The 15721-nt window shown below is 46.5% G+C and overlaps 1 protein-coding gene across 1 annotated transcript; it reads left to right on the plus strand.

Annotated features, from left to right (window-relative positions):
• The first annotated feature begins 3428 nt into the window (after positions 1-3428).
• LOC120395048 (putative olfactory receptor 52P1) lies at positions 3429-4367 on the plus strand. The gene has a single exon (XM_039519241.1). It carries the CDS (start codon positions 3429-3431, stop codon positions 4365-4367), a length of 939 nt encoding a protein of 312 aa, XP_039375175.1.
• The last annotated feature ends 11354 nt before the right edge of the window (positions 4368-15721 follow it).

Consider the following 15721-nt stretch of genomic DNA (forward strand, 5'->3'; position numbering starts at 1 on the left):
CCCCTGGAACACAGATGTTAAACCCAGGACGCTCTGGGATCATTTTCTAGACAGCTATGTTAGCCATTAATGGCAAGGGCTGTACTAGATTTCATGGGCTGAAGTCATTTTTTTTCTGACCTAAAATGTTCATTCATGCAGTGCCTCATGGGATCCCTCAGTCTTGTTAAATACACACCTAGTATAGCGTTTTCAAGGCACCATAGTCACTTGAGAACTTCTCCTCATAGGATTAAATTAAACATGGTCAGAAGAGAAAAAAAATAGTTTCAGTAAACTCAGGCACAAGCTTGCAGGCAAAATGAGTCCAGCTGACTCCTGGGGACATGTTTGTAGATTCCAAGGACCATTGTGATTATCTGGTCTGAATTTCTGTGGAGTACAAGCCAGAAAATTTCCCCCAAAATTGTTACTAAAGCAGATTTTTTAGAGAAACATCCAACCCCAATTTAAAAATTCTCTGTGAGGGAAAATCCGCCAAGAACCGTGGTAAATTGTTCCAATAGTTATTCTCACCATTTAAACAATGTATGCCTTATTTCCAGTCATAACTGCTTTAACTTCAATTGACAGCCATTGAATCATGCTATGCTATGCTGAAAAGCTTATTAAATATTTCTTCCCAGTTTAGGTACCTATTGACAGTTATCAATTCACCCCTGAACCATCTTTGTTAAACTACATAGATTGAGTTCTTTGAGCCTATCACTAAAAGGCAGTTTTTCTAATCTTTTAATAATTATTGTGACTTTTCTCTGTACAACATATACAACAATATATCAACATCTATCTATAGTTGTGAATATCAGAACTGGACAAAGGGCCAGCGGCAGTCACACTAGTGGCAAATATAGAGGTAAAATAACTACTCTACATATCGTTGAGATTCCCAGGATCACATTGGCTCTTTTTGACTCAGAGTCACACTGGGAGCTCGTGTTTAGCTAATTATTCCTTCACTTCCCCAAATCTTGTTCAGAGTCATTCACTTCCCATAAGAGTCCCCCCTCGTGTCAGCATTGCCTACATTTTTTGTTCCTAGACGTAGATATCTACATAGCTATATTAGAACAAAAATTGTTTGCTTTGACCCAGTTTACCAACCAATCCAGATTGCTCTGAACTGTGACTTGTCCTCTTCATTATTTACAATCCTCCATTTTTTGTGTCATCTGGAAACTTCATCGATATTCAGGCGTGAGAAGGGTTAGCAGCTGAGTTGTTGACATGTGTCAGTTAACACCTGTACTTATGCCTCAGACAAAGCTGGGTATCTGCAAAATGTGTCTCACCAAAAGAAAAAAAGGAATTAACAGAGGTGCAGACCTGTAGCCCTAAAGACCAAGACCTTTGTGCCTTTTTGTGCCCATACTGTTGAGCACAAAGTCTTAGCACAGTATGATTATGTCTGTTTCCATGGAGGAAACAGGGCTCCTTTCCAACATAGGAATTGCATTGTGGATCAGACCTATGCTCCATCAGGTTCAGTGTTCTTTCTCTTACAGGGACAGCCACAGGTGCTGCAGAAGAAGGTGTAAGAAACTCAACAGTAGACGCATGGGAGCCGGGGGAGGGCGTGACCTGACCGTCTGTAGCTTGTTGCCTGACAGCTTGAGATTGGCTTGTGCTCTGAAAGACTTTGGCATCTAGGCTGTCTAAAATATGTATTTACCTGTAACTATTGTAACTGGAGAGTCTCAATTCTTGATGAGGTTCAACAAGGAGAAGTGCAGAGTCCTGCACTTAGGAAGGAAGAATCCCATGCACTGTTACAGACTAGGGACCAAATGGCTAGGAAGCAGTTCTGCAGAAAAGGACCTAGTGGTTACAGTGGACGAGAAGCTGGATATGAGTCAACAGTGTGCCCTTGTTGCCAAGAAGGCTAATGGCATTTTGGGCTGTATAAGTAGGGGCATTGCCAGCAGATCAAGGGACGTGATCATTCCCTCTATTCAACATTGGTGAGGCCTCATCTGGAGTACTGTGTCCAGTTTTGGGCCCCACACTACAAGAAGGATGTGGAAAAATTGGAAAGAGTCCAGCGGAGGGCAACAAAAATGATTAGGGGGCTGGATCACATGACTTATGAGGAGAGGCTGAGGGAACTGGGATTGTTTAGTCTGCAGAAGAGAAGGATGAGGGGGCATTTGATAGCTGCTTTCAACTACCTGAAAGGGGGTTCCAAAGAGGATGGATCTAGACTGTTCTCAGTGGTAGCAGATGACAGAACAAGGAGTAATGGTCTCAGGTTGCAGTGGAGGAGGTTTAGGTTGGATATTAGGAAAAACTTTTTCACTCAGAGAGTGGTGAAGCACTGGAATGGGTTACCTAGGGAGGTGGTGGAATCTCCTTCCTTAGAGATTTTTAAGGTCAGGCTTGACAAAGCCCTGGCTGGGATGATTTAGTTGGGGATTGGTCCTGCTTTGAGCAGGGGGTTGGACTAGATGACCTCCTGAGGTCCCTTCCAACCCTGATATTCTATGATTCTATGATTCCATGAATTCCCATGTAAATGTCCAAATCCTTCCTGATTCTTACTTAGCTCATGGCCTCAACTACCACTTGTGGCAACGAGTGCCTCAGTCTAGTTAGTCTTTGAGTGAAAAAAGCATTCTTTTTTTATCTGTTTTGAATATGACATGTTTCAATTTAATAGAATATCCTCTTGATCTTGTGTTATGAGACAGGGAAAACACATTCTCAGTCTACTCTCCATGAGTCAGTATTTTACAGACTTTTCTCATGTCCCCTCATATTCATCACCTTTATAAGATAATAACCCTAGTCTTTTCAACCTCTCTCCATATGAGAATTTCCCCAGGCCGGTTACAATTCTCATTACCCTTGCCTGAACTGCTTTAGTATGCAAAATCCTTTGTGAGAAGAGTGACCAGTACTACAAAGAGGAGTCCAGAGGAGGGTGAAACACTGACTGACTGATCTCATTGCATTGTATTTTCTGTATGATTCCCCATCCCACTCCTCCTGGATCCTAATGTTTTGCTTAGTCTCTGTCCATGCTTGCACTGTGAGAAGGGTTTCCCAGAGTTGTGTACCATGACGCCCAAGTCCCTGTCATACAATTAAATTAGAACCTTCCCAGGTGTTTGAGGACTTCAAGCATTTTCCTCCAATGGGCAAACACTTTGCTGTTATTGACATCGAAGTTTCTCTACCATCATGCTGCCCAGTCACCTGGCTTGGTTAGCTCCCTCTGAGGACTTCTCTGGACTTGACTATGACCAAAATAATCTGGTGCCATCTGTAAATCTTAGCACCTCACTACTATCCCTCTTTTCTAGATGGATAATAACTGTAGAATATTTACCCTACTAATGGTTATAAACTGTATAAACCCCCTTGATTTGCTTCTCTCCCTCACAGGCACCTTGAGCATTTCTTAGCCCAACTGATGCATCAATCATCTCATGGCAGCTCTCAACCTTACCCTCTCTGACCCTTCAACCTTCATGCTAACGGGAATCGATGGCCTGGAAATTGTCCACATCTGGATTTCCATCCCTTTCTCTACATTCTACATTATCAGCCTGTTTGGAAATTTCACAGTTCTGTTTGTTGTAGGCAAAGAGCAGACCCTGCACAAGCCGATGTACCTGCTCATCTGCATGCTGGCGCTCACAGACATTGGTACATCTACCTCCATTGTGCCAAAGGCACTGTGTATATTTTGGTTCAATCTGAAAGGCATTACTGTGTGTGGCTGCCTCACCCAGATGTTCTTTCTTCATGCGGCTACTACTATGCACTCAGCCGTCCTCGCGACAATGGCCTTTGATCGCTACATTGCCATATGTAACCCTCTGAGATACGCCACCATCCTCACTAATGTACGAATAGTTAAGCTAGGGCTAATGGGTCTGATAAGAGCTGTTCTCTTCATTCTACCCCTACCCTTGCTCCTGACCAGGCTGCCATTCTGTGCCAACCATATTATCCCCCATACATACTGTGACCATATGGCTGTGGTGAAGATGTCATGTGGGGACACCACATTTGATGGGATTTATGGCTTAGTGGTAGCATTCATAGTCATCGGGTCTGACCTGACGCTCATTGTCCTGTCCTATGGTCTGATCATCAGGGCCGTCCTCAGAATCTCCTCCAAGACAGCCCACCAGAAAGCCCTCAACACCTGCACAGCCCACATCTGTGTAATGCTGATGTCTTATACTCCCTTCCTCTTCACCTCTATGACACACCGGTTCGGTCAGGACATCGCTCCCCATGTTCACATCATCTTAGCTAACCTCAACTTTCTTGTCCCCCCCATGCTCAACCCTATCATTTATGGGGTCAAAACCAAAGAGCTTCGTGACAAAGTGAGCAAATACTCCTGCAGAAGGTGATCGGTGGGGGACACTGACTTTAAGCCTGTATGACAAGAGGGAGAAACTACATCTCCTTGTTAATCAAGGGTGCTCTGTCCCAGTTTGGCTGAGCTCAGCATTGTGGAAGTTCACAGTCTGAGAAGTTCCTCACACCTAACATATTATCACTGCAGGCAGGTCCCTGGGTAAATGGAATAGGAGTGGGGCCTGACACCCTTTTGCTAGCCAGTTCCCGTGGGGTAGTGCAGAAGCTGGGAAAGTTCACTACAGTAGTTCCCCACTTACACTTGGGAACTGGGATAAATTGATGGGTTGGATTTCAGTGACATTTATATATGTGTGTAACTTGTGGAATCTTCATAAAATGATAAAAGCTGAAATGTGTATCTTTGGGGAATATTACATTTCTGCATGGGATGGCTTCCAGAGACTATATCATATTAAACCTTTTTCCTTTCCTATTTTATTATGGGGTTAGAGCAGTAAACCTGACATTTTTTATTTGGCCTATAGAACATATTTGATAGCAAATTAAAACTTTGTCAAGCAAGATTCCTCTCAGATTCAGTATTTAGACACAGTGAAGGTACCCATAGAAATGATTCTCCTGAGCAAAAATGCTGACAAATTTACGACCCTTCAGCATTACAGAAATTAATGGAAAATTTTAGTTTTGTTTTTTATCATTGTGCACCAAAGAAATGTTGTGGAAATGGTAAATGCTGTTTCAAAACTGCTACAATCCAAAGACACAATGCGACATTCTATACCTTGGGGGAGCATATTGGAACCCCCATATTCCTCATTTTCACATAATCGTGATCTTACATATAAAGCAGTCCTTGAAGGGATCAGGGGAAAGGTTATGATCTGTTCAAAGTAATTTTTATATGCATATACATGTATCATTAATGCATATGAAGTAATGAGAATTGTGTTGGATGGTGGTCACTAAAACATGCTTTAAATTGGGAAATCCAGCAGATATTAGCCCCCCTGAGGCAACAGCAAGGAAAGTAATCAAACCCCGGGAAGGGTGTCAAACCAGCCATCAACAGCCATTGTCCAGCAAGGGAGTTCCAATGCAATATCTCACGTGCATGAGGCCTCATAAAGGGAATTGCTAAACCTTGCTTGGAGAGACTCGACGGTGCCCTACAAGCACATGGACTGAGGGTATAAAACAGAGTGGACACATACTGGGCCCTTCTCCCGCCCCCATCTATGCTGCAAGCAACCAAGATACTGAGAAAAATGCAAGATTTCAACACAGGAGAGTGGCCCAGGTTAAAGGAACAGACCTGTGCATTAAGGACTGCAATATCCAGTGGGACTGAGAGTTGAGATGATGTGCGTATATTTTATTTTATTTTGGTAACCACTCTGACTTTTTAAGCTTTGACTTATAATCACTTAAAATTCTTCTTGCATCCGAAGAAGTGGGTATTCACCCACGAAAGCTCATGCTGCAAAACGTCTGTTAGTCTATAAGGTGCCACAGGATTCTTTGTTGCTTTTACAGATCCAGACTAACACGGCTACCCCTCTGATACTTAAAATTCTTTATAGTTAATAAAGCTGTTTTTTTCTTCCACTTGAAGCAGTACGTTTGGTTTGAAGTATGTCAGAAACTCCCCTTGGGATAACAAGCCAGGTGCATATCAATTTCTTTGTTAAATTGATGAACTCATATAAATTTCCAGCGTCCAGTGGGCATAACTGGATACTGCAAGATGGAGGTTCCTAAGGTTGTGTCTGGGACCGGAGATATTGGCTAGTGTCATTCACTTGCACGATCCAAGCAGCAGCTTACATGGCAGAGGCTGTGCGTGAACAGCCCAGGAGTGGGGGGTCTCACAGCAGAGAAGGGTAAGGCTGGCTCCCAGAGTCAAGGCTTGGAGTGACCTAGCAGATCACCGGTCTGGATAAAATTGAGTTCAAGGAGGCCAAACGTTCAGCAAGTAAATGTTCAGAAAATAGGTCAGACAAATCAAGTCTGAAGAGAAGTTTTTGAGAAAGGCAAAAGGCAGGGGAGAAGCTCATTTTGTGGCAGACCAGCAAGGACAGGAGACCTGCTGAACAACTGCACAAGGGCCCTTTCTGAGGGAAGGGAGGGCCTGCTGCAGGGACAGCCTGAGAGGGACGCATTCACTTTTAAATTAGGATTTAAACTAGGTTTGCCAGGGGGTGGACACCTAAGCCCAGAGGTAAGTGGGGTAGTGGGATACCAGGAGGAAACACAAGGAGGCATGTACACCAGGAGAGGCCTCCTGATTCAAACTGAAAAAGTACGGCAATCGGCTAGTTATTTTAGGACCTGCACATGAATGCCGGAAGCCTGGGAAACAAGCAGGAAGAATTACAAATCCTGGCACAGTCAAGGAACTATGAGAATTGGAGGGGTAACTTACATGGCTAGAGCACTGTCATGGATGTGTATAAACTCTTTAGGATGGACACGCAGGGGGAAAATGGTGAAGGAGCTGCACTATATGTAAGAAAGTAGTGTGGTTGTACAGAGTTCCAGTATGAAACTGGAGAAAAGCCTGTTGAGTATCTTTAGGTTAAGGTTAGAGGCAGGCGCGGCTCTAGACATTTCGCCGCTCCAAGCAGGGCAGCATGCCGCGGGAGGTGCTTTGCCGGTCGCTGGCCCCGCGGCTCCGGTGGACCTCCCGCAGGCGTGCCTGCGGAGGGTCCGCTGGTCCCGCAGCTCCACCGAAGCCACGCAGGACCAGAGGACCCTCCGCAGGCACATCTGCGGAAGGTCCACCGGAACTGCTTGCCGCCCTCCTGGCGACCGGCAGAGCGCCCCCCGCCGGCATGCCGCCCCAAGCACGCGCTTGGCGTGCTGGGGTCTGGAGCCGCCCCTGGTTAGAGGTGAGAGCAACAGGGGCGATGTCATGGTGGGTGTCCGCTATAGAACACCAGACCAGGAGGATGAGGTAGACAAGGGTTTTTTCAGATAACTAACAGAAGTTTCCAGATCACAGGCTCTGTTTCTCATGGGGGACTTTCTGCTGGGAGAGTAATACAGCAGTGCAGAGACAATCCAGGAATTTTTTGGAGAGTGTTGGGGACAACTGCTTTGCCACCTTTGAGAGCATGGACACATGGGCTGTCTGTGCTCGGTCCCAGATGCCCCATCCCACATCTCCACATGGCCCCACACATGCTCCACCTCTTCCTGTCTCTGCTCCACTCCTCTGCCAAGGCCCCCACTGCTTCTCTCTGAATCCTTCCTCTCCTTCCCTGAGCAGGGCCGCCCGGGGCGGGGGGGGGGGGGGGGAGAAGTGGGGCAATTTGTCCCAGGCCCCGGGCCCCGCAGGGGCCCTGCGAGCCCTGGCCTGGCGGCAGTCCGGGTCTTTGGCGGCATTTTGGCGGCAGGGGGCCCTTCAGTGCTGCCGAAGATGGGCAGCGACTGAAGGCCCACCCCCAGCCGCCAAAATGCCGCCGAAGACCCAGACTGCTGCCAGGTGAGTACAAGCGCCACAGCTCCCCCGCTTTGTCCCAGGCCCCCTGAATCCTCTGGGCGGCCCTGCCCCTGAGAGTCCCCCACAGCCTACGACTCACTGAGTGTCTCCCCTCAAGCAATGCCCGTGGCCACCCAGTAGCCATGGCATTCACTGGGTCCTGACTCCCTCCTCTCCTTCACCCACCTCATCCATGCCCCTCCCACCAAGAGCTCACAAAGTCCCTTCTCTCCTCCACCCCATATCGCAATGCTTGCTAGTCCTTCCTCTCCTCGACCCTGATCCCCTCACCTCCAAGGCCCCGACCACCTGCCGCTCACCAGTGAAAAACATGAGCTTATATTGTACAAATCCCTATGCAGTGCAAGACATTATAATGTTGGGTTTATGCTCCAGTGGGGGATGTTGGCCTGGGGAGTTGGGAAATTGGCTAGTGTCTGCTGTTTATATATTTATATTTTTGTTATATATTACACTCCCATAACACAGGAACTAGGGGTCATCAAATCAAATTAATCGTAGCAGGTTTAAAACGAACAAAAGGAAGTATTTCTGCACACAATGCAGAGTCAGCCTGTGAAACTCTTGGCTAGAGGATGTTATGAAGGCTAAGACTATAACAGGGTTCAAAAAAGAACTAGATAAGTTCATGGGTAGGTCCATGAGTGGCTATTAACCAGGATGGGCAGGAATGCAAAACCATGCTCTGAAGTGTCCCTAACCTCTGATTGCCAGAAGCTGGGAAGGGGCGACGGAGGATGGCTCACTTAATGAATACCTGTTCTCTTTATTCCCTCTGAACTACCTGGAATTGGCCACTGTCAGAGGACAGGATACTGGGCTAGATGGAACATTGGTCAGACCCAGAATGGCTGTTCCTATGTTCTTATACAAAGCAAAATTTTTACGTGTTCTTTGTCCGAAGTTTTCCTTATCCCTCTGGAGTCACAGTATTATGGAAAGGTATTACCTGAACCTGATGCTTTGGTGAATATTTAGCTAATGGATATAACTGTATGGTTACACGGATGTAACACCAGTGCGTATCTACTTTCAATTGTATTTTGGATTTAATCAACCCCATGTTCCCCTCCTCTGCACTGCTGCCCCCTACAGGGTGGCCGGAGCAGCGAACCAAAAAGAAAAAAGAAAAAAACCTGCAGGGGCGGCCGAAGCAGCGATGCCGCCCCTTGGAATCTGCCGCCCCAAGCACGAGCTTGCTTGGCTGGTGCCTGGAGCCGGCCCTGCTTGAGACAGTAGAATTATTTACGTCTAGACCCAGAGTGTCAGTTAGCCATTGTTAAAGGCCGAAAGCTGGAAGGTTGTTGCCTCGGTAACGCTGTTCAGACTGCTCAGCGTTTCTGTCCTTGGAGATCCAGTGTTATCAGTATTAGTAGATAAGGCAGCCTGCTCATTCAGCAGACCTCGACGTTACTCATAAAGAAAGACCACAGGCACGGTTCAGTGACAAAGGCACTCGGCCAGGTGCGTTGCCCTCCAGGCATAGCCAGAGCGCCCTGCCTCCATGGTCACAGGTACGCTAACACATGAGTGCTGAGTGGCTCAGTCAGCAGCAGGAGTCTCTGCTGTCCCCTACGCTGTTACCAAAACATTTAGATCCAATTATACTAAAAAAATAATGATTAATAATAAAGCTTTTAAATTTAAATATTAATTTGCAATTTACAATTTACAATTTACTTGAATCTGGTAACATCCCTATTCATTACTTTGTCAAACCACCTTCTCCTGTACTAGACTGGGGTGGATCTGCAGTAGCTGGAATATATTTAGGTAAATATCTAGGGCCTAGTACACTAGCAACAACTTTGCCAAGTCCATGTACTGGACAGTGAACTTGTGAGTATCTGCTTTAATACCTGGCCTGACTTTGGTTCACAGCCTCTGGTTCAGGCCTAAGAACTTACACAAGGACCAGTGCTCCAGGATCTATCTATTACACTGGCCAGTCCTAGCAGAGGCCCCTCTCATCCCATTTATCCATATTGATAACCTATTTGGAAGGACAGGCATGGACTTTGTGGGGCTCCTAGAGAAGAGTGCTATGAGGTATCAACATACCATTGTTATCCTTGACTACACGCTGCACACTCCAAAGCCATCACCTTGTGCTCCACCAATGCACCCACCATAACAAATGGGCTTATGAAGTTATTCTCCCAAGTGGTAATACCCCGAGAAATCCTTACTGGTCAAGGATCTTGTGATGCTATTGACTTAATCTGTGACCGTATAGATCATTGTTGGAACCACTGTTATATATTTGCAGCAAATATTGTACAAAGGTTGTCGAGTGAGGTGTCTATGGCAAGGGTATGATTTGCTGGTTATGATTATGCTGTCTATATGTGTGTATATAATTTTTGTAGTTCAAGTTATGAAGATTGGCTATGCATTTGTATCTCAATGTGTTTTGATTCTAAGTAGCATCAGTGAAGCATTTGGAAGGTTCTTGACAAAGGACTATTCTCAGTAAGTGCCCAATCAACAAACAGTTAACTGACAATGGACTTTGGGAGATGCCAGTCCACATCTGAGCTTTCCTGGGAACATTCAACCTGATGTAAACAATGGTGTCAGCCTGTAAACTGAGTCAGCATGGACATGTGACTTACCCATGCGACTCCAGGCTCTATCTTGCTGCTCTGATTTGCACAATAAGAACAGAGGGGTGTCCTTCCTCATGGCAGAGGACATAAAAGACCCTGGAGACCCGTCCATTTTGTCTTCAATCCTGCTTCTTGCCTCTGGAGGAACTTTGCTACAAGCTGAAGCTCTGAACAAAAGACTGAATGACCCATCCCAGCTGTGGATGCATTCCAGAGACTTGATTTGAACCTGCAGTTTATTCTATCACTGCTACAACCCTGAACCAAGAACTTTGCCATTACTGTATGTAATTGATTCAATTTTACCAATTCTGGCTCTCATCTATATCGTTGTCCTTTTACAAATAAACCTGTAGATTTTAGATTCTAAAGGATTGGCAACAGCGTGATTTGTGGGCAAGATCTGACTTACCTGGATCTAGGGCTTCCTCCTTTGGGATCGGGAGAACCTTTTTTATTTTACTGGGGTATTGGTTTTCATAACCATTTGTCCCCATAACGAGTGTCACTGGTGGTGATACTGGGAAACTGGAGTGTTTGAGGGAATTGCTTATATGACTTCTGGATAGCCAGTGGGGTAAAATTGAAGTCTTCAGTGTTTGGCTGGTTTAGTTTCCCTTGGTGTACAAAGGAACCTCAGCCTCAGGCTGTAACTGCCCTGCTCTAAGCAATTTGTCCTGAATTGATACTCTCAGAAGTGTCCCACCAAAGGCAGCATCATTACAGACCTAACTTTACTTTACAACGAATGAAATACCCCTGGAATTGGCTGAGGTTAAAGACATTCAGAACATTGATCTACCATCCCCAGAGTGCTGGGATGGTAGTGGGAGTTCACAGAATTTCAGTGGCAGTGAACATGGAAGAACAAAAACTGCTGGCGATGAACACAGTCCAATACATTCTTCAATTAAGGAATCGCCTCAAGACTTTGCAGGCATTTCCTAGAAGAATTTTGCTAAATGCACAACAGGTAAAAGAGAAGGCCTATACCAAAGGGTCCAGCTGTGAGTTTTCAACCTGGGAAACTGAATGTTAGTGTTACTACCAAGCTTTCAGTTCATAGAATCACAGAATATCAGGGTTGGAAGAGACCTCAGGAGGTATCTAGTCCAACCCCTGCTCAAAGCAGGACCAATTCCCAACTAAATCATCCCAGCCAGGGGCTTTGTCAAGCCTGACCTTAAAAACCTCTAAGGAAGGAGATTCCACCACCTCCCTAGGTAACCCATTCCAGTGCTTCACCACCCTCCTAGTGAAAAAGTTTTTCCTAATATCCAACCTAAACCTCCCCCACTGCAACTTGAGACCATCACTCCTTGTTCTGTCATCTGCTACAACTGAGAACAGTCTAGATCCATCCTCTTTGGAACCCCCTTTCAGGTAGTTGAAAGCAGCTATCAAATCCCCCCTCATTCTTCTCTTCTGCAGACTAAAAAATCCCAATTCCCTCAGCCTCTCCTCATAAGTCATGTGATCCAGCCCCCTAATCATTTTTGTTGCCCTCCGCTGGACTCTTTCCAATTTTTTCCACATCTGTCTTGTAGTGCGGGTCCCAAAGCTGGACACAATACTCCAGATGAGGCCTCACCAATGTCGAATAGAGGGGAATGATCACGTCCCTCGATCTGCTGGCAATGCCCCTACTTATACATCCCAAAATGCCGTTAGCCTTCTTGGTAACAAGGGCACACTTCAAATTATTGGTTCAATGGCAGGGACTCTTTGAGGTAGTGAGGCATTTGGGTCATTGATGGACTTATCCTCCAGGAACTCTCTGAACCTATCCTGTGGAACTTTTCACCGGAGGATGTTGTGAAGGCAAAGACTATAATTGGTGTCTACTGCCTTTGTGACTTTAATCACCCAAGTCCCACTCAATGTGGACGGACATTGGGCACTCAATTCACATCTGTGCCTCTGAACCTCTCCCTCCACCCTCCCTATCCTAATTATAGGCTGTGCAGTGACTGTAGCAGTCCCCAGGCTTCAGGGCACACGCTGATCGCTGAAGGGGCTGAGGAAGTGGCTCCTGGCCACAGCATGTTATTGCACTATGGGCTTTTATGATTAAGCAGGGACAATCTGTGATACCCTCGGTCTGAGAGAGGTTATCAGATGGATTTGAAACAACTATGTGCCACAAGGACAAACCTTTACATGACATGTCGTGTTCTCAGGGATTCAGTGCAGGGCTCATCTGCTGGGAGGATAAGGAGGAGGATGCTCAGATTCTCTGACTATGGGCAGCAGCATGGAAATGCTGATATAAAGGAATACACCTAAAACTTGACTCTTCCTTTTCCCTCTGGGGATTCGGTTGTACCGGACCACTCTCACAAGTCTGTGAGATTCAGTTTGTCCTAACAATCTCATCCCATGTTATTGGAGAATCATGTCTTCATTCCCAAGGGAACCTCTCAGGCTGAAATTCTCCAAGGTCTATTTTCTGCTCTTTCCACTGCTAATGGACCCAAGAGAATTGTCTGCGAAAGCTGGCCAACCTGCGAGTCTGCAGGGACTGTACAGGGGAATCATAAAGGTTTTGGTTCAGCATGCTGTGTGCCAGACGTTTGAGATTCAGACACTGATACTCAGGGCTCTGCCTTCTTGTTGCAGGAAGGAGATTGCCTCTCTCTGCTGAGCAGGATTTCGGTGAGTTGTTTGTTTCTGCAATAAAGTTTGTGCTAAGGGCTCAGGAACAGTTCCAGGGGTAAAGTCAAGAACCATCTGGAAAGGATTCACCAGCACAGGGATTTGAACTGTTTAGTATTGTCAGAAACACCAAAGGATTTACCTGGTAAAAATGGACCTACAAATGTTATGGAAATAGATTAGACAAATATTAGTTGTTCAGATCAGTTCCTTGTCTCATACGGTGCCTTTCTATGTGTTTCAGTAGCTTCCTTTTTTGGGGCGGCGTTTTTGTTTTTTGTTTTCTTGTTTGATCATGGTTTCCAGTTCAGCAACTTCACTGCCCTGTTTAGAAGTGCAGCCAAAGACTCTGCAGTGGGTATCTGTGTTACCAGAGGGTTCACAACAAGAATGGGTCACACACTGGCCAGATTTTGCTCTCACATTCTGCTTTCATTGAATCACTCCAGACTGACACTGGCCTCCCTGAGAGCACAATTAGGACCCACTTGTTTAGAAATCAATCTGGTTCCATTGAAATGAATGGCAAAACTCCCAACATGGATAGGAGTTCACCCTAAATCCACATGAAGGGATTTAAATAAATGGGCTGATTTGCACTGGCCATGAGCCTCCAGTGATTTCACAAGGAGTCGTCCTGTGGCCTCTAAGGACAGATGGGCTTGTTTGGACCAAAAAAGAACTGACAGGAGAGTTGTTGAAATCTCAAACTCTCAGGCTTAGAGGGTCAGAACAATGATTATAATGGTGTTGTGTTTTTCATGGGGGAGAGGGGTCTGTTCTCTCTGAGCCCCTGCATCTCTGGTTCTTGAGCAGATGAGAAGTACCAAACGGTAGTGAAAAGGAAAGCATGATTCTGGCTTAGAGGAAGCCAGGAAGTGTTGGAAATCTCACTGAGGGAGGTCCAGGAATGCACAGTGTGTGTGTGTGTGTGTGTGTAATGGACATCCTACCTAATTCACAGACCAAGAAGGCGTAACAAGGCCTCCTGGGTCAGGGTAGTGTCTCAGACAGTAACTTAACGTGAACCACACTGTAGCAGATTATTTGACACCTTCCCCCATCCGGATCATCCCTTCTCCCATGAGCAACCCCACTACAGCTTCATGGTTACTTCAGCAATTGCAAGCACAGGAAAAGCAGCCTGAAGAAGGGGTGTCTGGGTTTCTAACGCTTTGCAATACATTAAAGTTTTGTGTCATTTTTAGGAAGAGTTACTCACACAGGCTCCTTTTAGTCCCCATGTCTTCTTGCCTTCCTGCCAGTCCTGTCCCTCTCTCCTTCTCTTCATAGTCTGAGCTGGTACTGGGGATCCCTTGGCCCAAGAAAGGCAGTTCAGGCCGATCTTCCCCGTTTCCCCAGTGCAGGCAGACACTGAGTTTAGCCTAGTCTGAGGAAATATGTCTGTGAGCTGTCACCGTGGGGTCTGGTACCTGGTTTTGCTGCTGGGTGAGGGGTATCTCTCTGTAGCATGGCTGGAAGTTGTGGGGGTAGGGTACATACGTGGACAAGTGGCCACAACTGGGGGTTCTGGGCAGGGAGCAGGATGTATATGAGCAGGCGGGCAGAACTGATAATTATGTTGGCGGTGAGCAGGTTCCACACAGACAGGCAGGCAGTGCTGGGGGTTCTGGTTGCATGGAGGGAGGTGTACACAGAGAAGCAGGCAGCGCTCAGGGCAGTGAGGACAGGCAGGGGGTGTACAGTGACCAGCAAACAGAGCTGGGGATCGTGGGGGTGGGGAGAGGCATTTTCACAGACAGGCGGGCAGCACTGAAGGTTATGGGGGTGGGGAGCAGGGTTTACAAGGACAGCTGGGCAGCAAGGCCAGCGTTGGGACCTTACCTGGCCATGCATGTTTGGTGGCACCTCCGGGTTACTTTGCTCTGGCAAGCTACAGACCTGCAGCCTGCATTCCCAGGGTATGGCTACACTGGCGATTTGCAGCGCTGGAAAGCCTCCACCAGCGCTGCAATTAGTAAGTGGCCACACCTGCAGGGCACTTCCAGTGCTGCAACTCCCTGGCTGCAGCGCTGGCCGTACACCTCACTCAGCATGGGGAATAAGGATTCCAGCCCTGGTGCTGCAGCGCTGGTCATCAAGTGTGGCCACACACCAGCGCTGTGATTGGCCTCCAGGGAATAAGGTGTATCCCAGAATGCTTTTATAAATTACTCTCTTTGTTTTGTTATGCAGCCTCTCTTTGTTTTGTTGTGAACGAGCTCCGATCGGAGCTCCGTTCTGTACTTGGCTGTAAACAATCAAATGAGAGGCAGGGAGAGTGAATGAAACAGAACGGAGCCGATCGCGGAGCTCCATTTGAACTGCTTATCTATAAAAACAAACACTGATCACAGCAAACAGAAGCTATCTGTACCTGGCTGTGCACGATCAAATGAGAGGCAGGGGAAACAGTGTTGGATGCAGGCTGTTAGGGTTCGCAAACATTTTGTGATTTTTCCAATCTCTCTCTTCCCCGCTCCCTGTCACAGTACACCACAGGGAGTGAGTGAAATGGGGGTGGGGCTGTCCGTGTTGGAGGCAGGCTGTTTGCAATTAGAGTTAAGACTAAGGGCTCATGAACATTTTGTGATTTTTCCAATCCAGGAAGCTAACA

Source organism: Mauremys reevesii, unplaced genomic scaffold (assembly GCF_016161935.1).
Source record: "Mauremys reevesii isolate NIE-2019 unplaced genomic scaffold, ASM1616193v1 Contig91, whole genome shotgun sequence".
NCBI classification, from domain to species: domain Eukaryota; kingdom Metazoa; phylum Chordata; order Testudines; family Geoemydidae; genus Mauremys; species Mauremys reevesii.

Bases quoted from the DNA above. Each gene is read 5' to 3' on its own strand.
- LOC120395048 (XM_039519241.1), top strand. From the start codon at position 3,429: ATGGCAGCTCTCAACCTTACCCTCTCTGACCCTTCAACCTTCATGCTA.